Source organism: Tupaia chinensis, unplaced genomic scaffold, assembly GCF_000334495.1.
Source record: "Tupaia chinensis unplaced genomic scaffold, TupChi_1.0 Scaffold000687_1, whole genome shotgun sequence".
Lineage (NCBI taxonomy): Eukaryota > Metazoa > Chordata > Mammalia > Scandentia > Tupaiidae > Tupaia > Tupaia belangeri.
The window spans coordinates 1,267,979-1,292,453 of record NW_006160210.1 but is presented as its reverse complement, the minus strand read 5'-3'; the positions used below and the strand labels follow the sequence as shown (position 1 = coordinate 1,292,453).

General features: G+C 37.0%; 1 protein-coding gene across 8 annotated transcripts in view; it reads right to left on the bottom strand.

Moving 5' to 3' along the window:
• The window catches only part of EPHA5 (EPH receptor A5), a 421,001-nt gene that overhangs the window by 88,702 nt on the left and 307,824 nt on the right, over positions 1-24,475 (bottom strand). For 5 of the 8 annotated variants that reach the window (XM_006160483.2, XM_006160485.2, XM_027776611.1 and 2 more), the window contains 2 exons: positions 22,116-22,275; positions 9,895-10,000 (listed from right to left, as the gene is read on the bottom strand). In XM_006160483.2, the coding sequence (XP_006160545.1) occupies positions 9,895-10,000; positions 22,116-22,275 (266 nt within the window). The remainder of the gene's footprint in view (positions 1-9,894; positions 10,001-22,115; positions 22,276-24,475) is intronic. The other 3 variants (XM_006160484.2, XM_006160486.2, XM_027776613.1) reach the window with 1 other exon arrangement.

The following is a 24,475-nucleotide window of genomic DNA, read 5'->3' as shown; positions in this document are numbered from 1 at the left end:
TTTTTTTTTTTTTTTTTTTTTTGTCGTTGTTGAATAGATGTTCTAGCCTTTGGCAGAGGGCAGAGCTATTGATTTTCCTGTAGAGCTGGGTATCAGATCCCTGTGAGAGTCTGTCTGTGTTATTGTGGGCTCTGAGAGATGTGATCACATTCCCAGAAACTAGCAGTATCTTGTGCCAGAGCCCTGCATCTTCTGCAGGTCCGCTTGCTCCCTATTTCAGAAGGGGATCATATTCTTAACGGAATGGCATTTCAGGCAAATGGAGCTTTAGGAAAAAAAAAAAAAAGTATCTTTGCTTTTGTGATTAGGCTTTTGACCACCCTTTGCTTCATAGTAGGTGACATCTAAGGTTCATTATATTTTACTAAAATAATTTGCTTCTTTGCAAATTAATGATATTAACCTGTTGTCTTCAATCCCAGAAGTCATTTTATCCTTTTGAGCGCTTGCCGCAGTATGACTTCCTGGAAATGGCGGTGACGTGCACGTGTTTGATCTGTGAGGAAGTACAGGTGCAGAAACAGTGGCACTGAGCGGTTGGGCCAGTCACCTGGTCAGCTTCAGTGTCCTTGGACGATTTACTCCCACAGTGGGCAATTAGCTTTCGCTGTGCTCCTAGTATTCCTGGCATTACCCATTCCTTATCCCCATTTGTCAGTTATTCATAAATTATGATCCGCTCTCTAATTATTTTTGATTCGGCGCCTTTGAAGACAAAAAGCATGTAATCATGAGAAAATAGAAGGGATAGCAACTCTCAGATATTAAATCAATGCAGATGTCTGGATTTATTGCAGTTTTATAAAGTCACATCTATTGCTAACTCATAAGCCACTGAGATTTACTTTTAATGAGCTCTTGTCTACAATCAGTGATTGCATGTGTGATTATAAATATTTGTCTCTTATCATTATTTTTAAATTAGTAGTATTAGATTAAGATGTTTTCATATAATACCTTTTTTATTATTAAAATTTAGCAAGTTTTAATACTATAGAATCCTACTTAAGTTTGAGATGCCATATATCCCAATGGTATCTATCCCTAACCTGAAGAAAATCAGAAGACAAATATGAATAATGTTGACTTACGTATTGATTTACAAAAGCTCTTTCTGCCTGATGTCACTAGGTACATCCTGACATTAGCATATCCAGATGTCAAATGAATAACATCATCAGCTAGTGAAGAGCTCTTGAACCCCATGTAATCCTACTTGAAATCACTGCATTTATTTTGTGATGGTACCAACAGTTTTATTATTTACAAAGAAAGCATATATATGGGTTGGGCATCCTATTATGCTTATGATAGTGTTACTAGCAGTTTTCCTTTTCTAAACTATCAACATTAATAGGAAAAATTGGGGGAAAAAAAGCACTTCAAATGGAGATTGATGCAATTTTCATCTTTAATTCAATAATTTATGAGGTAGTCATTCAATTAGGTTACGTGGGAGAGCCACAGAAGTCTTTATCTTCTAAATATGTATTGGCAGGCGGGACAGATTTATACAATGTTCTGTGATTTGTGGCTGAAAGTGTTAAATTCTATTGGTATTTTTATAAGACTAGTATGAGGAGAGAATGCTATGGATGAAGCGATTGTGAAAAGATGTATTATAGAAGGAACTGTTGATGTGAGTCTTGACCTGTGGGTCTTGACCTGCGGGTCTGAATATTGAGAGATGATAGGAAGCATGTTCTAAGTAAATGGAAGATATGAAAAAAAGGTAGAGTGATAGCATCTTTTCTCATCTTCAGTTCCTGTGCTGTGTATGGAATTGACCCTGTATGCAGGTTCAGGTGTGAACTGCTAACATGCTGGGCTATGTAACTCCTCCCTCTTCTTCTAGTTAAGTAAACTTGATTTACTCTGTGGAGCCAGGTATCCAATTTCTGTTAGAGCTTGCACCATGTGAGAGTGAGGGGAAAGAGCCCTAAGTCAGAGCTGGCTTCACTTCAGTGGCCATCCCTCCTTCAGTGATCTGACCATCATCTTGTCTCCTGCTACCAAATAGGCCAACCCTTCTTAGTGTAATTTGGCTGACTCTTCCTTCTCTACCCTACCTCTCCATAGGAGAATTCACAGGGCTCCACACCACCACTACATTTGGATCATGTATGTGCCAGATCACTCTTTAGCCATGTGTCTCAAACTGCACAGTAGACATCATTTTACCACTTCAAACTATCTGTAGTTTAAAGGTATTTTTAATTTCTCAAACTCTTCCATTACATGTTCCACATTCCTTTTTGGATGACGCCATTTGGAACTTGGTTTCTGTCATTTTCAAACAAAGTTTAAGTCAAAGCCACAAAGCAGGGACCAGCAGGTGGCATAATGGTTACAACACTAGACTACCACATAGTCAACCATGGTTCAAGTCTTAGACCTGGCAGATTAAACTCATGACAGGTTTGTGTATGTGTGTGTGTGCCCAAGATCCCAAGAAGAGAATAGATTAAGGTATGGCCATCCCTCCTGGGGGGTGATTTCTCACTTTCTATATCTCTCTGTCTCTCCAGTGAGTGCAAATACCCTATAGCAAAAATCTCTATAAAGCAAACAAACAAACAAATAAGAACAACAACAACAAAACAACCCATAAAGCATACTGAAAAGATTTTCAAGAGTCTTGAACTCCAACTTCACTCCTCCATTCTATATGGTTATTAGACATTGACTGGGATCTTCCACTATCATCTTTATGTTCAAGGTAAGTACACCTATCAGGAGAGATTGATTTATTAAATGATGAACTAAAACTACGTTAGTGGTTAAAAAAAATCCTAAGGGCCAATAGAAGTGAAACTAACCAGCTTTCATAAAGTCAGAAAGGGTTATAGAGTTGATGACTTTTAACATGTGTAACTTTAAAATAAATACATTTTTAGGTACAATTTTTCACGCAAGGTGGATGAATACACTAAAATCAAATGACTTTTTATTTACTTCAGTGACAAGATACCACTGACACTAATTTCTAAGAGGTATTTTATTTATATCACTAATCAGTTTGGAAAGTTTTTAAATGTTAATAGCCTTAATTTTAGCTGTAGAGACACAAGCTTTGCATACAAAAGTTCAAAAGTTGAATGATCCAACTTATGAGAAGTTAAATAGTGATGGATGGCAGTGGGGGAAGATCTAAAGCCAGAGCCTGGTTCAAGCCCTAGACCCTCACTACCTGTGTATAATTTATGTCCTCAAGAGGGATAGGAGCTGGGATTAAGCAGAAACAAAAATACCTTCACTACCATTGTGTACCTTATGTTCTAGTAATGAAGACAGACCAAAAAAAAAAAAATTCAATAGTAGGCATAAGTATGTGGCAATACCTTAGATAAAATAGATCTAGTGTGCAGAGGAAGGAATCATGAGTCGTCATTTTAGTAAGCACAATAGAGGCTTAAAACAAATGAAAAGGAAACCGGGGGTTATCTGGGGCAAAGGAGTTTGTGGCAGCTGGAAGAGTTGGTGCAAAAATCATAAGGCAGGATCATTCTTCTGTTGTTCAAAGAATAGCAAGGAAAAAAATTTTATCAGCCATAAATAGGACACAGTAACAATAACACACTGGGACATGGTATTATTGGGAGACAGTAAATATAAACCCCTTAGAACAGTGCCCCGTGGCAGACAGTATGGAATTAGCATTAGATAGTACTATATTTACTATTACCGATATTGTTGTTGTGTGACTTACATTGGACAAAGATTTATCTTGAGTTTTTTGGACTACTTCATACCCTTTAAAAGGTGCTTGTATAAGAAATCATGTTTTGATATCAGATGTGGGAAGAAGCCCTGGCACTTCTGGTTCTTGTCTAAATTAAACAGTTGCATTAAAAACTCCTGTATCACTATCTGGCTCCAAATGAACTTGAAGAAAAGTTTCTAAGACCAGGAGATTATACTCTCAAGCCATTGCTTTTCTTAACATACAAAGTGTGCTTGGCATGCAATACAAATTCACATAATTTTCAAATTAATGAATTTTTGCCAAAAAGAAGTACCATAAGGAAATAATTCCAGCTTTTAAATTTTTTTAGAGAGATTTTTGCCAGAGGGTATGGGTTTTCATCAGAGAGCCACAGAGAGATAGAAAGATGGAAAGCAAGACATCACCCTCTAGGGGAAGATGGCCATGCTGCATTTTCTTCACCTCCATTCTCCTCTTGGGAACTTGGACACGCGAGCACACGCTCCTGGAGTGAGTTTTAAGCTCCCAGGTCTGGGATTTGAACCACAGTCAGCTACATGGAAGTCCAGTGACATAACCATTATGCCATCTGCTGGTGCCAATAATTCCAGTTTTATTGTAAACTTTTTATCCTTAACTCTGGAAATTCTGTTTACTTAATCGGGCTACTAAAATAGAAATGAAAACATCTTGAGAAAGACATTGCCTTTTTACCTACATGCCCAGATTTAGTTCCATGTTGATGTGTGATAGGGGTTCAGTTAATGTTAGCAATGGACAACTGTGAAGAATATTTCATTTACAATCTGTAACACCTTCAGGGACTTTAAAAGATTGGGTTGTCAGAAAAGTCATGATGCATTCTTGCATAGAAAAACATAGAAAAAATATGTCATGAGTTTTCTGACAACCCAATAATTACAAAAGGGTAAATTTTAATATTATATTCTAGTAACAGAAAACTGAAGCAGAATTTTACACAAATCTATTTGATTCTCCAAATTTCTGACATGGACTCAGTATTTAGCTTTTACAGGTTAGGCACCAAATACAGTACCCATTGATTTCTGAAGAAATTTTACTCCAGAAAACTCCAGAGACATTTCAAATGGACTGAGTTTTAATTGTTTTCTGGAAGGTAGAGGGAAATGGGAATTAGCAATCCTATGTCCAGACACAGGATTTGAACATGGATAGAACAAACAAGGGAAGATCTTTTACCTAAAACAATAATCTTTCTTAGAAGCATTAAGCCACCACTAAGATTAAATGTGTCATCTGACAAACACTGTAGGATGAAAGACACATAGAAATAGCTTTAAAATCATATTCAAGGCAAAGCAGTATGAAGACATTTTGTCTCTTCAGGAGCTGTTTTCTGTTTTCTAATTTAAAAACAGAAAACTTTTTTGTGTTTATAAAGAGCATGTGCAAACACAGGTGGGAGTATAAGTGTGTAATAGGTGTGTATCCTTTACCTCTGAGTATACATGTGAAATTAACATAAAATAAAAAGTAAGCTCTATAATTGTCCTGGAATGTTATTAATTTCATCAACTTATGTTCAATGAGGGATCAGGGATAAAGCATTAATTTTTTTTTTTAACTTCACAAAGTCTATTTTTAAAAGGTTTAAAGAAGGGGACCAGCAGTTAGCGTAACGGCTATGTCGCTGAACTCCCATGTAGTAGATTGCAGTTCGAGTCCCGAACCCGGTGGCTTAAACTCATGCTGGGTGCGTGGTGCACCTGCCCAGGACCCCGAGAGGAGAATGGAGGAGATGGGATTGCGGCGTGGCCATCCCCCCTGGGTGGTAATTTCTCTTTTTCTATCCCTTTGTCTCTCTCTGTTTTTCTGGCAAGCGCACACACCCTATAAAAAAAGAAAAAAAAGTATCAATGATCACCTTTAAAGGAAAAAAAAAAAGAGAAGTATAAAACTGACTCAGATATTTAACTAGAAGAATGTGGATATAAAAATTACTGGTAAAAGACTGGTCAAGTACACAATGAATAAGTATAAAATTGTGTATATAAAAAAGAAGAAGAAAATCACACAATTAGAAAAGAAAGTAATCAAGGTTCTTTGTCACTACTGGTTAAAGAGAAAGAATAATGAACAATTGCATATTCCTTGCATATCAGAAGATTTAATTTATATCCATTTTAGTATAACTAGTTTATAGTTTGCTGAGGGCATGTGGATTATTTTGTAATCCCATGAAATAAAACATTTAAAAATTAATGGGAAATAAAGTAGTAAAAAGAGAGTTTGAACTGAGCATAAAATGCCTTTTAGAATACTTAACAACTTTAAAGATTTGAGAGATCACTTTGTCATTTTTTAATGGACTTTTTCCTTCAGGACTGATACCAGGAAAATTCCAAAAGATTGTCTCATAATCAACTTAAGTCTATAAAGATTAGAAAGTCTTGGGACCAGCAGATGGCATAATGGTTACATTGCTGGACTCCCATGTAGTTGAACGCAGCTTGAGTCCCAGACCAGGCAGCGTAAAACTTGTGGGACCAGCAGTTGGCATAATGGCTGTGTCACTGGAGTCCCATATAGTCAGCCCTCCATGGTTCGAGTCCTGAACCCGGTGGCTTAAACTCACTCTGGGTGCATGTGTATGTGTGCCCAAGATCCCTCGAGGAGAATGGGAGAGAAGAAATTGTGGTGTGATCATCCCCCTGGGGAATGATTTCTTGCTTTCTGTCTCTCTCTTTCTGGCAAGCACACGTGCCTTATACCAAAGACCATTCAAAAAGCAAAACAAAACAAAAAACCTCATGTTGGGTGCGTGTGCGTGCATGCCCAAAATCCAGAGAGGAGAATGGAGGAGAAGAAACTGTGGTGTGGCCATGCTCCCTTGGGGGGGTGACTTCTTGCTTTCTGTCTCTCTCAGTGTGTGTGCCCTATAGCTAAAATCTCTCTAAAAAAGAGAGATTAGGAAGTCTCTATATTTAATTTTGTTTTCATTCTTGATTGAATTTTAGAATAAAAAAGGATGTGTGTGTGTGTGTGTGTGTGTGTATACATTTGAAAAAGATTGGTCTCTAATAAGCAATGTCTTATAATTTGCGATTATTTTCCTTTTAGTGTGAATAAAAATACAAATATGGCTCTTCAGATATATTTTCTCCTGAGCCCAAATGATGATATAAATTGTCAATGAATAACACATACAACTGATACTAACATTTTTGCAATGTATCAAAATCATATATTTATCTTTATCACTAAGAAGTCAAATTATTTTCAATTTAAAAGTACATGCCACGTAAGAGCAAACAATATGATATTCTAGAAATTAAAAAATAATAAAGGAGTTAGTTCAAAGTGAGGTGGCACAAACATCATTATATTGTGTGTGTATTAAACATAGTTTGACACAGAGGAGGAAAAATATATATATTAAATATCCTTACACCATTCCTAGGATAGTTTTTTTTAGTAATTCTCTGTACCAAAACCAAATTTTAATATAAATGAACAATGTCCTGATTGCTATCAGGCAACCAAACATTTCTTACAAAGCCCAGGATTTAGTTTTGCCAAAAATTAAGCTGTGTTTTGTGTATATATATATTATATTACAAACATAAAATTATACTAAAATTTAGTTCACCAAAGAGTAGACAGACTAAAAATTCTCTCAAACATTTTGTCTAATGTTACAGATTCCCATAAGAGTAAACAAGAATCCACATCCAAATGACCTCATTAAATTCACATTAAGAATAGTTAGGTTAGGTAAATATATTCGGCTAAGTCTAATACTTCCTGTATTTGACGTGCATCCGTCAATAAATTCTCAAACACACAAATTTATTGACTTCTGCAGTTTTGTTCTTTTCCTTATTTTTATTTTGCTTTTCCTAAGCGTGAACATAGTAAGATCTTACTATGTCCTTAACTGAAACTAATGACTACTGGACTTACTGGAAAGGAAGAAGCCAACTCATAGCTCAATCAGAAGAACAGAAAGGGGAACCAGCAGTTAGTGTAATGGCTATGTCGCAGGACTCCCACGTAGTCAACCACGGTTCGCATCCCGGACCTGGTGGCTTAAAACTCACACCGGGCACGTGTGCGTGCATGCCCAAGATCCCGAGAGGAGAATGGAGGAGAAGGGATTGCGGCATGACCATCCCCCCTGGAGGGTGATTTCTCGCTTTCTGTCTCTATGTCTCTGTCTGTCTGGCGAGTGCACGTGCCCTACACGTGCCCTATAGCAAAAATCTCTCCAAAAAAAAAAAAAAAAAAGAAGAACAGAAAGCAACAAACCATGCCTACACAGGTATTAGAGTTACCTACCCTTATGGGGCAGAAAAGTATGGGGTTTTTTTGTTGTTGTTGTTGTTTCTCTTTTTTGAGAGGTTTTTGCTATAGGGTGTGTGCGCTCGCCAGATAGACAGAAAGAGACAGAGAGACAGAAAGCGAGAAATCACCCCCCAGGGGGGATGGTCACGCCGCAATCCCTTCTCCTCCATTCTCCTCTCGGAATCTTGGGCACGCACGCACACGTGCCCAGTGTGAGTTTCTTAAGCCACCGGGTCCGGGACGCAAACCGTGGTAGACTACGTGGGAGTCCAGCGACATAGCCATTACGCTAACTGCTGGTCCCGAAAAGTACATTGTCAAATGGTAGTTTTCTTACAATTGCAATTTACTTAATTCTCTTCTTAGACCAAAATCTGAGATTTCATGACAAGACTAGTGAAATCAGCTTATCTCCTAGAAAACAGGAATGTAGACTGGGCATTTTCCCCAAGTGACTTCAGAAAGAAAAGAGCAGTGAGTCTCTGGGTGGCCAGTTTTCTGCTGGGTTGGACTAAATTTTCCTCAACACAACACAAACTACCACTCAGCTAGAAATTCAAAAAGTGCATAACTGCTAACATTAAAAGTAAGCAAATAATTTCTACATATATTCCAAGAAAACATTAAACCCTCTTAAATGAACAAGAACTAGAAGAAATGTAATTTTCAGATACAATGAGAAAGGATATTCAAGGAGAGTACACTGTTTTATGAAAATAAATTGCTACCCCTATAATGTAAGAATATAGTCATAAATCTTTTCAGAATATAATACATAGTATATTGAAAAGTACCTAATTCTGTGTATTTATGAGTTGAATAGGTACTGAAGAGTCAGAGTAAATGATTAGAACAGTAACAAAATCAATATGAATATTGATTTCTTGACTTTTCTTGGACTTCACAGTACATTTTTATATTTCTGTCAGTTTTCTATGTTTTCATGAGGACTTCTGTATAGTGGCCCACAATGGCCTATACTCACAATATTTTAAAATGGACAGCTCTAATTACTGAATATCCCTTTTAACAATGGCCTAAGTAAAAAGTATATATGTAAAAATATGAAAATACATTTGTTACAATAGAGTAGGCTCATGTTTTTATTATGTATTTTATTGTATTTTATTATTTTATTTTTAAGAAGGTTATGCTCAAACTCAGTGTTAGAAAACACCTACAAATGCTTTTGTCGGGGTTCCATTTCTTTTATTTTTGTTTAACATAAGGACTATAGATACCTAATTCATCTATTCACCTATCTGCTGGTATAACATTCAGTAAAATTCACTTTAAACCAGTATGTACCATGTGATGTATTTGGGTGCGATATTTCAGAAGTCAAAAACCATAGCAGTCATTGAGAAGGTGTAGTTATCTCCCCATATCCCTGTTTACCAGAATGTCTACTTTGTATCAATCACCCTGTTAGGACAGAATGCCCACAGACATAAAGAACCGTGAGTCCCATTCTTCAAAAGCCTATTAGGCACAGACATAGGCCTTCCCAAAGACCAATTAAAATGGAAGCCTGCAACCATGTATATTTTTGAGAAGGAAACAAATTGTGGATTAAAGACTGTATGAGAAAAGGAGAGACAGTTATATGGACAACAGAAGAAACAATAACAAGTTACTATCATTCTTAGAAAGAGAGCATACCTAAAAAGAGAAATTATGTGCTTAAAACTTACTACTAATGTGGATAAGATAAGCTTTAAGAAATACATCGTACATGGAGGTTATCTACTAATATATTGCTGGCCTGATTTGTTTTGGGATGTGCTTAACAGTCAAATGGTCAGATCAAGGTAAAGAAGAGATCAGCTGCAGAAGTTCAGAATCACAGCTTTCTCTCTTACCTTCCACTGAGGAGGAAGCCGATAACCACTGCCAATAAAATGACTCCCACTGTCACAGACACTGCAATTATAGGAATCTGGCTTTGATCGCTGGATGCTGCAACTGCTGATAGGAGACACAGAAAATGGAGCTTGGTGTTAAAGAGATCATACACATTCATAACAAGAGTTGCTTAATAGCTGGTAATTTGTGGTCTAAGCAATTTGCCCATATTTGGCTGAAATGTCCCTCTAATATCTCTTTCCAAAGTGTGTAATTGAAAAGGCATCTTTAAGAGAAAATATTTACTCTCCAAATAGAAATTCGAAAGCATCACTAAGTCACTGATCATTTCCTTGTCATCATAAAAAATGAATGTATATTGTTTGCATAGTATTCATCTAGAGGCCTTAGGTTTGCAAGATAAGATGGAAGTAATTCTTTGACTTCAAACACTTTAATCAAAATAGGAGGTATATGATCTGACGTTTTTAGAGTTGGTATGCTGCTGTTCTCTAGAAAATAAATCTGATTAACTCAGATAGGATTTATCCCCAAGAACTGGCTTGAAGTCCTAAATAACATGACTATGACCTTACTGAAGTTAAATATATTATTGCTATTCTGAAAGTAATTTTAAAGAAAAACATAATTGCAAGCAAAATATAAAAAGTCAGTATATTTTATAAGAAGAATCACTTTTTGAGAAATATCAAAGCATATATTTGAACTTTGAGAAACATGAAACAAGATTAGATTTATTCACATCAACTTTAAAAAACTAAAACATAGATTTAGATAAAATGTTACATTTTAACAATACAATTATAATATTTAGTGGAAATGAAAATAATTAGGTCGCTATACTAAAAAAAAGGCAAGATAAATTATTTTGTGTTGATAGCTTATCCTGATTAAAATAAGAAACCTATCGAGCAAAAGAAATTTTACTAATGTTCTCAGAATCTCCATTAGGCTATCTAGCATGATTCTTTTTAAAGACAGAATCATTTAGATAATTTCACGATAGCACAAGTTCACCTCTATGATATTAAATCAAGAACAATCATATTTTCCATCCTTCTTTTTGTTTCTTTCTTTTTTATTTTTAATAGTCTCTTAATGGATTTTAGTCTACCAATAGTTTCGGCTTTCTCAACACTTCCCTTTATACTGGGATGTCAGAAAAGGCATGATGTATTTTTTTCTACGCAAAATGGGTCATGACTTTTCTGACAATCCAATATTTAGTCTCTATGCCCTTGATATTTTCTTTAAATTGTTTTTAATTGCCAGAGACATATGCGCTCAACAGAGAGAGACAGAAGGAGAAAGAAGCCCTCAATGGAGTATGGTCACACACTACAATCTCTTCTACATTTATCCTTCCCTTAAGAATTTTAGGTGTGCCTGGCATGATTTTCAAAATTCCAGGGCCAGAATTTGAACCATGTGGTCAGCTATGTGGGAATCCATCTCCCTTAACCACTAGACTACAAGGCAGGTATTAAATTTAAAGTGAATTTCTTCCATAAGTGAGATGACAAAGAGACAGAGACACAGCGATAGCATCTAACAGGGTCCTGATGCCATGGTCCATCAGCCGGCACCAGACCATGATCACATGTGTGCACAGCATGAGTTGGGAGGTCTCTGGATATGAACAAGAAATGCTCCCATGTGGTCAGTCTTACAGAGCATTGTGTTTTACCTCTGCACTGCTGTTTGACCTCCCCACCCTTTATATTTTCTACCCCAAATTGACTCATTCTCTGACTACTTTCTTGTACTGATTTACATTTCAACCATTTCGGATCAGTCTTCAAGAGTCCAATGTTATCAAGAGCTAATCTAGTAAAACTATCATTATATTATTATAAGTGTAGCGCCTTACCTTCTCTTTCTTTGGATGATAATAGTTACAACTCAATGGTTCCTCACCCCAATGTCTCCTATTCTCCAATACTGAAAAATCTGGTTACTGGTGTGAGTTATAAACAGGGTAGGAGAAAACTACTCCACTATCGCTAGTTGCCTTGTCAAATGATTTGTTTTATTCATCTGCAAGCTCAGATTACTTCCACCATTGCTTTTGCTCAATACTTTTTCTTTTTAATAGGCGGCACTGTTTCTAGAGAAAAACCATGCCGTTTGGGGCCATGTAAGTTCAATGCTAGTTTGAGTGGGCGGCAACTGCTGCTCAAATACCTTTGAGTCTCTCTTAGTAATTCTTAATAAAATCATTCCTGTAATGAGTCTTCTTCACTTAATCCACTAATCCATTCCCATTTCTCAGGTCTTAGAAGTACTAAATTTATAGATAAAAGAGGATAATCAAGTCTGAATTCCATGGTTAAATGTACATTTGTAGCTTCTTTTGGCTTTTACCTAACTCCATTGTTTGAGCCCCTCCTGTCTCTTCCAAAACCTTGCTCCTTCAAAGATCTCCCTCAGGCAGAGGTTTTAGTCTCTTATAGACCACCTCTCTGTTACTTATAAGCAGTCACCCGCTTTTGGAAGAAGTAAACCCTACACCTAAACTTACTGGAGTCAACCTAAAAAACAAGTCCAGAAACGAGGTTCAATATTTACATGTGAGCCAAGAAAATTAAGCTTTTAATTTCTTGTTTTCCTTATCTACAAATAAGGTCAGTTTTCCTGAATTATATTTTTTTGTTAAGAGTTGAGGTAATAATGAAAACAAACAAACAAACAAAACACTTAGCTGGTGCTCCAACTCCTGACAATATTAAATAGCAGATATTATTTCTACTTGTCCTTTCCTGTTTCATTTACCATTCGTGTTTTCTGTGTGAGTGTCATGACTGAGTTATCTAGAACCAGTCTCACAGGCAGAAAGCCAACATCACTAAGCTCTCCCAAACTTTTCTCCTGCCTTCAGTGTTCTATACATGATAATGGCATTTACAAATGCAAGGAGTCCTCTTTCCATTTACCTTACCCTGCACTTTCATAAGGAACTTAACCTTTTTGAACATTTACCTCTTCTGTCAAAGTACTTTCTCTTTCATTTCTATGGCACCAGAAAAGCTATTTATTCTTAGTTTCTCTCTGAAGCACTGTGTGGTCAGTTCCTCAGTTCTGCGTTCTTTTCCTACATCTTTATTGTGAGTGATACTTGGTAAGGACTTACTCCTGATCCTCCTCACATCTTTCTCTTTCTTTCTGCCTTTCTTCCACTCTTTCTCCTGACCTCTTTTTTCTTTTTTTTTTTAGAGGTTTTGGCTATAGGGCGCATGTGCTCGCCAGACTGACAGAGACAGAGAGACAGAAAGTGAGAAATCACCCCCCCCCAGGGGGGATGGCCACACCGCAATCCCTTCTCCTCCATTCTCCTCTTGGGATCTTGGGCACACACGCACACGCACCTGGTGTTAGTTTTAAGGTACTGGGTCCAGGACTCGACCCGCTGTCGGCTACATGGGAGTCCATTGACATAGCCATTACGCTAACTGCTGGTCCCTCTCCTGCCCTCTTGTAAAAACTTCTTTGCCCATGGTAACTGACAATCAACAACAAGGGTGACAGAAATATCTTCAATACTTAAATCTCTTCAAAGCGTCACCCTAGTTTTCAATAACAAACTACTTTTCCCTTTATTTGGGTTTTATTAGAATATAATAATGAACAGTTTTAAAATTGACCTTTAAACCATCCCTACCTAAAAATATTAAGCAACAACACATCAACAAATAAATATACCATAAATCAAACATACCAAACTTATTCGATATCCTTCTGGTTTAACTATCATGGAATCTTTCTTAACCTCTACCTATTAGTTAATAATTAAATATGTCTGTGCTTCCTTAATGTTTCTTCCATCAGCCATCACTTATTTTGGTCAAAACTCATCTTTTTGATTCAAGTCTGTGTAATCAAAATGCTGGAATATGGTTCATAGTGTTTCTTTTTTCTGCCCTTCTGTACACTCATAAAAAATACACTAAAATACCAATTTGATTATCTATCTCTGGTCAAAAACTTAACAGAGTCCAACTATCTATCAAAGAAAATTCTCACTCCAGGATTAGAAAGGTCTTACAATATTAGCAAATCTGTCTGATCTCAATGTGTCAGTTTGGAAACTCTTACAAATACAATTTTGGGAGAAGGGGACATGACTAGAGATAAAGGAGAAACAGGGCAATTTATGGCCATCAAATGTTTAAGGTTTGAGAAAAAAATATGGGTTCTTGGTAGTGAACTTCACTTTTAATAATTACCAAGAACCAACTTAACAATGTACTAAAATATTATTCTAAGTATGGGGCAATATCTTGTATGAAAATAATTGTTAATGATATTCCAAAAGAATCTACATATTTAAGTTGGTACATTTTATAAAAATATTTTAAAGTAATAAATTATAAATATCTCTATGCTTCATCTAATATCCACTAAAGTTAGATTATTTCCACATAAGAAGCAATTAAGTCAAGAAGCTGTGAAGAAGAATTTAAAGAATACATTTTTGGGGCCAGTAGGTGGCATGGTACTAGGGGTGCTGGACTCCCACATGATTGAGTACAATTTGAGTCCTGGACCAGGTGGCTTACTTTCCCTCTCTTTCTGTTTCTCTCTATCTCTCTGATGACTCTAGCAAGCTTTTTTTTTTTAAATAACAATAAATAAACAATTTCTAAAAAGAATATATTTTCTTTTTTTAATTTACAACATTTTCTAAATTTCTCAGTGTTTTTAATTATTGACTATTACACATGCACTTAATTTGTGAGTTCTCTCCCTTCCTCCCTTCCTTCCTTCCTTCCTTCCCTTCTTTAATTCTTTCTTTTGCTAGAGGGTACACAGACAAGCACCCCTAATCCCATGGGAAACAGTCACACTATAATCCCTTCTCTCTCATCTCTCCCTTCTTTTGAGATTTTTGGGCGCGTACACACACACACACACCCCTAGTGTTCTTCTCAGGGCACTGGATCCAGAACTTAAATTGCAGTCAGCTGCGGGGAACCAGCAGTTAGTGTAATGGCTATGTCGCTGGACTCCCACGTAGTCGACCGCGGTTCGTGTCCCGGACCCGGTGGCTTAAAACTCACGCCGGGCGCGTGTGCGTGCGTGCCCAAGATCCCGAGAGGAGAATGGAGGAGAAGGGATTGCGGTGTGACCATCCCCCCTGGGGGGGGATTTCTCGCTTTCTGTCTCTATGTCTCTCTCTGTCTGTCTGGCGAGCGCACGCGCCCTACAGTGAAAATCTCTCCAAAAAAAAAAAAAATTGCAGTCAGCTGCGGATCTGGCTGCCTTAAACACAAGGCCCTGGAGTTGGCACCATTTGTGAGCTATTTGTAATAGGAAATAATTTATCAGGACCTTGTATTACTTGCCCCTTTGTTTTTCCTGAGAGCATCAATAATAGCATTATTTATATTATCTAAGATGGGTATATAGAATTTATAAGATACTATCAATGCCTTCCTATTTAGTAATTTTTTTTTAAGGTTTTTGCCTTGGGGTGTTTACACTTGCTGAAGAGAGGCAGAGACAGGCGGTGAGAGGGAAATGAAAAATCAACCCCTAGGGGAGATGGCCACACTGCAATCCCTTCTCCTCCATTCTTCTCCTGGGATCTTAGGCACACACATTCATGCTCCTGGCATGAGTTTCAAGCCACCGGGTCCAGGACTTGAACCACAGTGAGCCATGTGAGAATCCAGCAACATAACTGCTATACCAGTAATTCTTTAGCAGTGAAGAAAAAAATTTGACCCAGTATAAACCATGATTTTTAATGTACTGGTAAATTTGCATTTTTTAAGAGATATGTACCTCTAGTCACTCATGTTTTCCATTTTCTGATAAATGAAATTAAATAACTGGCTAATGTGCTTTTGAAAGAATACTTGAAGATTTTTTGGAAGCACTTACAAACAAATTTCGAAGTAATATAACACATCATATTGAAAGGATAACAATGAATAAAATTAATATTCTTTAACCAATAAGAACTTCATTTAAAAAAATTATTCATGGGGCCAGCAGGTGGCATGGTGGTTAAGGCTCTGGACTCCCACATGGTCTACCACAGTACCAGTCTCAGATCTGAAGGCTTGAACAACATGCTGGGCACATGTGCATGCATGCCCAAAATTCCAAGAGGAGAAGGAGTTGTGGCATGGCCATTACTTCCTGAGGGTTGATTTTTCACTCTCCCTCTTTGTCTCTCTGCCTCTTTCTAGTGAGTGCATGCAGCCTATGGCAAAAACCTAAAAAAAAAAAAAGTATACATTTACATTGTCCCTGGAAACTCTCAGGTTGCATACTGTGAGAAATCACATGTTTTCAAAATTTATTTATTTTTCCACAAGAGAGAAAGAAAAAAGAGATAGACAAGCATCCTATAGCACAATCCATAGCACAATCCACTCCCAACCTTAATCATGAATGCACACACACACACACACACACACACACACACACACACACACAGCAATGTACAGGAGACCTTGGGACACGAACCCAGTACCATCCCATATAGGTAGACATGCAACACCAGTGCAGTCAGATTTTCCACCCAAATCCTCGCATTAAACAGTAACTAAAATAAACACTGTTGCCTTATTCCTTTTACTACTATGTGCATTTGATTTTAAGGCAATACTTTTTACTTACAAAACAATGTAAATAAAAAAGGAAGTTCATGCATAAGAAAGTTACCTCCATGGGACCAGCAGTTAGCATAATGGCTATGTCTCTGGACTCCCATGTAGTAGACCGTGGTTCGTGTCCAGGACCTGGTGGCTTAAAAGTCATGCCGGGCGCGTGTGCGTGCATGCCCAAGACCCCGAGAGGAGAATGGAAGAGAAGGGATTACGGGGTGACCATCCCCCCTGGAGGGTGATTTCTTGCTTTCTGTCTCTCTCTGTCTGTCTGGCGAGCGCACACGCCCTATAGCGAAAACCTCTCCAAAAAAAAAAAAGAAAGAAAAAGAAAAAGAAAAAGAAAAAGAAAAAGAAAAAGAAAGTTACCTCCTTATAAATGACTGAAATAAAATATAGATTAATAAATGATAAAGTTGAGCAAATCAATAACAAAATGTATCAATGAATCATCATTATGTATCATTATTATGAATTGAGGATACAATTAGAAAAAGAGAGAGAGAGAGAGAGAGAGCTGACTCCATTATGCAGTGGTAAAGCGCTACTCAAGAGATGTTGGATCTCAGCCTGCATCCTGATTTGACTCCCAGCCTGGCCAGCCTGTAGGATGCTGGACATACATGTGAGTGTCCAACATCGGATAGGGTGGAGGACTGCAGGAAGGGGACTGAAGCATGACCAAACCCTTTAGAAGGTGATCCTCTCTCCCTCTCATTCTCCTCTGTACACTCACATGCTCTACCTTGACTAAAAAATTATAGCAATAGTAATAATTTAAAAAACAAAACTCTTTTTAAAAATTTACTTAAGAGTTTTCTCATTTTCTTTTTTCTGTTTTTGCAATAGGGCAAAACATCTGTTCACTGGACAGAGACAGGTGAAGAGAGAGTGAGAAAGTGAGAAATCATTGCAGTCCCTTCTCCTCCATTCTCTTAGGATTTGGGGTGCGTATACACACACACACACACACACACACACACACACATCCAGCATGATTTTCAAGCTGCTAGGATAAGACTCAAATCATGCAGTCATCCCTAAGTGAGATCTAGTCACTTTAACCTCCACACCATCTTCTAGCCCAGCTTAAGGTAATTTTAAAATACTTTTCTATCCTTCTATATCTGAATGACACAATAGGGTTTCCTTAGTAATGGTGACTCATTAAAGCCATTTATTTATTTATTTATTTTCTGCTATAGGACATGTGTACTCACTAGAGAGAGGGAGAGAAAAGAAAAATAAAAAGGCACTCCCCAGGGCAGATGGCCACACACTAGTCACTTTTCCTCCATTTTCCTTTCCAGCTTTTGGGAATGCATACACTTGTATCAGTTGTGTTTTTCAAGCTACTGGGTCCAGGACTCAAAACACACAATTGGCCATGCGGGATCCGGCTGCCTGACTGATCCAACCTGGTATTCTTTTTAACTATCACCTACCAAATAAAAATCACCCATAACATTAAAAGTAAAAATAAAAATACTATTGAGAGACTATAATCTGCACATTCAAATATTTGGAGATCTTGTTGGGGAGGTGATGTATATATAAGTGAAAATTAAATTGTTCTATGAAGTAAATAATTGACAGTAAAATAATTAACATTACTGCACAAAAGACTGTGCAAATAATTGTCAAATGAAAGGCATGTAACAAAAATGCTATCAAAGTTTAAAAGAAGGAAGTACTATTTTAATTATCACTGTGCATTTTGTTTGACTGTCTATTAGACTTCAATCTTTGAGAAAGAAGGAACTGTACCTTATAATTATTCGAGCCACTCAGAGTACCAAGAGTAAAAACTGTTTGATATATAGGGGGATAACAACATAAACGTTTAGGCCCAGTCCATGTCTCTGGAGTGATACGCTTCTTAAGAAAGACTGGATCCCTGTGATTCGAATCCCTGGCCTGATGATCTGCCTGAAATATCCTGCCTGAAACCAGTGCCTAAGATCTAACCTGCAGGAAAACAGGGGGAAGGGGAGCACAGCAGGACCAGGCCCTGTGGAGGGTACTCATCTTTCTCATTCCCCAAGTCTTCTCTCACTCTCACGTGGGTGCACACATGTTCTATCATAAATCTATTTTTAAAAAAGAATCTAAAATAATAAACAAAAATTATTATTCTAAAATAGTATTTGAAACAAATACCAGGTTGTGGGGAGAGAAGTCATGATGCATTTTTGTACTGAAAAATATATCATGACTTTTCCAATGATCTAACATTTTATCCTTCAGAATTATACAAACTATAGTCTTATTCTCTGAAAAGTAGTTCCAAAGTGGTGCAAATACTGATTTTCCTACAGTCTAGCAAAGTGTAATATGTACTAGGTGCTCAATATATCTTGGTTAAATTTTATACAGGAAGAATTCTACATAAAAATTCAAACATGATTGATGTGGAATAGATACTTTCTATAAAGAAAAACTGAGTCTTTAAAATACTTAGAAACAAAAGTACATACTCACATAAAAATAAGATTTTTTATTAATCTGAGAGGCACTATAACCCTAAATATTTTCAGTGTTTATTATTAATAACACCAAATTCTATTATTGTGGGGAAATATTTGTGTAATATGTAGTTTCTTCTAAAAATGTAGAAAAATTTTAAAAGTAGTCTCTGGTGAGACTTTGTAAAAGTGTAAGGGTAAATGACCCTCATCTTAGTCTGATTGACAAATTTCACATGTATGGTAACTACTATTTTATTTAAAAATGTGAGATGGAATATAGAAATAACAGAAGAAGGAATAGTTGCTTAACATAACAACATCTGAAACAGAGTAGAATTTTGCATTTTTTTAAATAAGGTTTTCTTTTTCCCCACTGGTAGAGTTATTAAAGTATTTCAACATATGTTGAGATATTATACATGGCTTTGTTCCCAGAGTTGGTAGACCACAGAAGCAATATAAAGTACTAATTTACCTAAATAAAATCAAGGGCCATTATGATGCCAGTTTATATAACACATCTTTTGTCATAAATCCATTTAAGGTTCAAGGCATGAGATTAAATAATCCATTCTTAATAGTATAGAAATTAACTGACTAAATAAGATTTATTGCCATCAAATAGTTCAAAGAACTTTTCTGAATAGCAGAAGAAATTTAAAATTTAGTAGTTTCAATTAGACCTGAACCATAACATTTTCTTCTGAATAGAAAGAAAATATAATTTTTTTTAGAGGTTTTTGCTATAGGACGCATGCGCTCGCCAGACAGACAGAGAGAGACACAGAGATAGAAAGCGAAAAATCACCCCCCAGGTGGGAAGGCCACGCCGCAATCCCTTCTACTCCATTCTCCTCTCGGGATCTTGGGTATGCACACACACACTCCTGGTGTGAGTTTAAGCCACCGGGTCCGGGACTTGAACTGTGGTCGACTACGTGGGAGTCCAGTGACATAGCCATTACACTAACTGCTGGTCCCAAGAAAATATATATTTTTTTCTTTTTTTGGAGAGGTTTTGTTTTGTTTTGTTTTGTTTTTTCACTATAGGGTGCGTGCGTTCACCAGACAGACAGAGACATAGAGACAGAAAGCGAGAAATCACCCCCCGGGGAGATGGTCACGCCACAATCCCTTCTCCTCCATTCTCCTCTCAGGATCTTGGGCATGCACGCACACGTGCCTGGCGTGAGTTTTAAGCCACCGGGTCCGGAATGCGAACTGTGGTCGACTACATGGGAGTCCAGCGACATAGCCATTACGCTAACTGCTGGTTCCCGAGAAAATAGAATTTTTAACAATGACACCCTTATTTCTATAAGAGCTATTAGAATAACATTTTGGGAGCTTTTTTTTTTTTTTTTTTTTAAGTAACAAAATTAATTGTCTAGATAATTCAATTAAACATACTTTAAGCAGAAATATATCTTGATTTTTTAAAGATTTACTGAATTCTGGGAACCAGCAGTTAGCGTAATGGCTATGTTGCTGGACTCCCACGTAGTCCACCGCGGTTCGCGTCTCGGACCCGGTGGCTTAAATCTCACGCCGGGCGCGTGTGCGTGTGTGTCCAAGATCCTGAGAGGAGAATGGAGGAGAAGGGATTGTGGTGTGACCATCCCCCCTGGGCGGTGATTTCTCGCTTTCTGTCTCTATGTTTCTCTCTGTCTGTCTGGCAAGCGCATGCGCCCTATAGTGAAAACCTCTCCAAAAAAAAAAAAAAAAGATTTACTGAATTCTTAATTTAATAATTATTCTAAACAATGGGATCAGCAGATGGCATAATGGTTATGTCACTGGACTCTCAAATTGCTGACCATGGTTCTTGTCTTGGACAAGATGGCTTGAAGCTCACACTAGGTGCGAACATGTGCATGCCCAAAATCCTGAGAGCATGGGTGCATGCGTGGCCATCCCCATGGGGGGTGATTTCTTGCTTTCTATCTCTCTGTCTCTTCCATGAGTGCACACGCCCTATAGCAAAAATCTCATTTAAAAAAAAAATATATATATATATTTTTGGGGGGGTCAGTTGATGGCATAATGGTTACATCATTGGACTCCCTCCCACATGGCCAACCATGGTTCAAGTCCTGGACCTGGTGGCTTGAAACTCACACCAGGTGCCTGTGCAGGTGTGCCCAAAATCCTGAGAGGAGAATGGAGGAGAAGGATTGTGGTATGGTCATCCTTCCAGGGAGTGATTTCTTGCTTTTTATCTCTGTCTCTCTCTGTCTCTTTGGTGAGCACACACACCCTATAGCAAAAATCTCTTCCTAAAAAAAAATATTCTAAGCATTAGTAACATCCAATAACTAAACTCTCACTTTATTTTTCAAAAGAGGAATATGCATTTTATTTATATTAAATCACTAATTTTCAGATATTAATAACTTGGTTCTTAAAAAGCATCTATCACACACTGTTTTTTCACAATACTCCTGGGTGTTACTTTTCTTTATAGCAAACTTTAATAGTGTCATTTCTTTTAGTGATATGCAAAGTAAATTATTGTTTTCTTTTAATACAATCCTGTTTTAATTTGTTTTCTTTAGGACACATAAGTGATCTAAATATTTTATTGAAGTTAAAGAGGAAAAAGTCTTACACTATTTTATGGGAGAGAAACACAGCACCAAAAGAGTGCTTCAGAAACATTTCTAGATTCTCAATTAAAAGCTGCCAGATATTTAAACGAGGGAAAAAAAAAAAAGATCAGATTGCTTCCTAAAAGCACCACTCTCTCGCCAATCTCAATGCAAAAGAAAGCTCCATGTGGAATTTTCATAGAAAGACTGAACTGTGTAGCACAGTTCAATAAAACAAGCAAAAAAGAAATGGCAATAATTCAATAAAGTATGGCAGCAGTGGAAAGAAAGTCTTTAAAAGCAAAGTTTAAACATTTCTTATAGAGTTCTTTTCCAGAAGACTAAACGCAATGAGGAGCAGGGACCAATGTGTTAACCCGTCAACCTACCCTAATAGCATGACAGAGGCTTCCCACCTGACAGGGTCATGCCTGGGAGAGAGAAGGAGAGTGAGACTGACAGAATGCCCAGGGAGGGTATTGATCCACTGACTCCTTTCTGGTAACCATTACAGAGACATGAGTTGACAGTAATTAAAATGACTTACACACTGGGGTGGTTTCAAACTCAAATCTTCGACTGAAGACACCGTAGCCTGCTGCCGTACGTGCTCGAATTTGGAAGACATAGACTGAGGCTGGTTTCAAGCCCTCTGCAGTAATAGTTGTCTCTTTAGATTTGATAATTGTGTAGCTGGTCTCTTGGTCCTTGAATTACACGTGTACATACAAATAAAAAAAAAAGTCAACAAATGAATGACTAATGACCACAGAACTTAGACTCATAGGCAGAAAATGAAATAGAAACCAGAGGACTCTGTTAGTATAAATATAATGCTTCAGGGGAAAAAACATCTTATAAAAACCTTGTACATCTTAGAATCCTCAAGTGTTTTCTAGAACCCAGGGTGGTGGGTGCCATCTCAACTCAATACTCATCAAACATACTTGCTTTTGGAAAAAAATTAAAATGAAAATGAAAAAACATACTTTACAACTTCAAAGGTACAGTTTTGCAGAAGATTATTTTATAGAATTTGAGTATTGTTATTGTGTGCATGTCTTCCTCAGAAATATTTTACTTACACATATCTAACATGCTGTCTACTCATAGAGAAAAGTTGACAATATCTCAGATACCGCCAGGTAAATCTCACACTTTAAATCTTTAGCAAATTAGGTATCTAATTCTATTTAGAGCTTGAGAAAAGAAAGTGGTACTTCCCTGGTGCACTTTAATTTCAATTCACTGAGTCTTAAGAGAGAGTTAAAGAAAAATATGCAAACACCAAACACCGTAACTTATAACTTTTTCTTTATCATATTTCCTGGGGCCAGCAGAGGGTATAGCAGTTATGCCACTGGACTCCCACCTGACCAACCACTGTTCATGTCCTGGACCCAGTGATTTGAAAAATCACCTTAGTTGCATGTGTGCATGTCCGATATCCAGGGAGAATGGAGTAGAAGGGATTGTGGCATGGCCATCCCCGTGGGGGAGTGATTTCTCACTTTCCCTCTCACTGTCTCTGTCTCTTTCTCTGGCCAGTGCACACACCCTATAGCAAAAAAACTCTTAAAAAAGTAAATTCCTATTTTGTGAGGTATAAGCAAAGCACCAAATGGAAATGGAATAGGAAAAACATAGGATAGATAGTTTTGGAAGCTAAAATAAATAGTGACTGCATATTTTCACTTCTAACAAAAGTTTAAACTAACTATCTGTAACTCCTCATTATCATTTTGAAGCAACTGCACTGACTTGATTGTGGACATTGAAATCACATGCTAAGATGCATCTGGTCCATTTATATTTGGTTGTCGGAAAAGTCATCACATATTTTCTATTCAAAACTATGCCATGAGTTTTCTGACAACCCAATTAATTTATCTTCAGCTTCCTTACCTATGAAATTGGGATAGAAAATATTGCATAGGTTTCATTACAGAGACATTATAAGATACAATGAGGTAAAATATATGAAAATAGTAAACTAAAATACATATTTTAGTTTTCATAATTTTTAATTTTTTCCTTGATTGTTTCTTTTTCTGTATTCATTTTTTTTTAGGTTTTTGCTATTTTGCTATAGAACACTTGTTTCACAAAAGAGAGAGACAGAGAGACAGAGAGACAAAAAGTGAGAAATCACCCTCCAGGGGGATGGCCATGCCACAATCCCTTCTCCATTCTCTTCCTGGGATCCTGGGCATGCATGTACACATGCCCATTATAACTCTTATGCCACCATGTCCAGACTCAAGTCATGGTCTGCCATGTGGGAGTCCAACACCTTAACCACCACACCACCTGCTGGTCCCGATTATACAACTTAACAAACATTCTTTTAAAGCAATTTGCCATTCCTCATAACATAAACATATAAAATTATCTTAGACATAAATATATCCAAATTTCATTCTTATAAATAGGCGTGGTCTCATTTCTAGTTGAAATAGACTTTCTGATTCATTCTAGGCAAATGATTGATTTTCAGTTTTTAATGCACATGTTAATTTAAGTGTCTAATCTTTAAAATGGTTAGGAAATTTTGTTAGAGTTTTGCAAAGGAATCTAAGTAGGGAGCTATATACTACAAAACTTTATTAATACCTTTCAATTTCTTCACTGTTCTGTTACCTAATCTAATACCCCTCCTATATGCCAGGCATATAACAGTAAAAAAGCAGATCATTTCTTGATGTGTTTTTTTTTAAATATCTATAAACTATTATCATTATGAGCTGTCCTGCAAATGATCAGGAATAAATCTAATAATATTATTTATTATTTTTCTAAAAAATATTATTTCTCACTAGTATACTTCCCAGTTTGGCTATGATGGTAGCAGTAACTTTCAGTAACAGATGATTAAAATGTCTGTTGATATTTTCCTTTGTTTAAAAG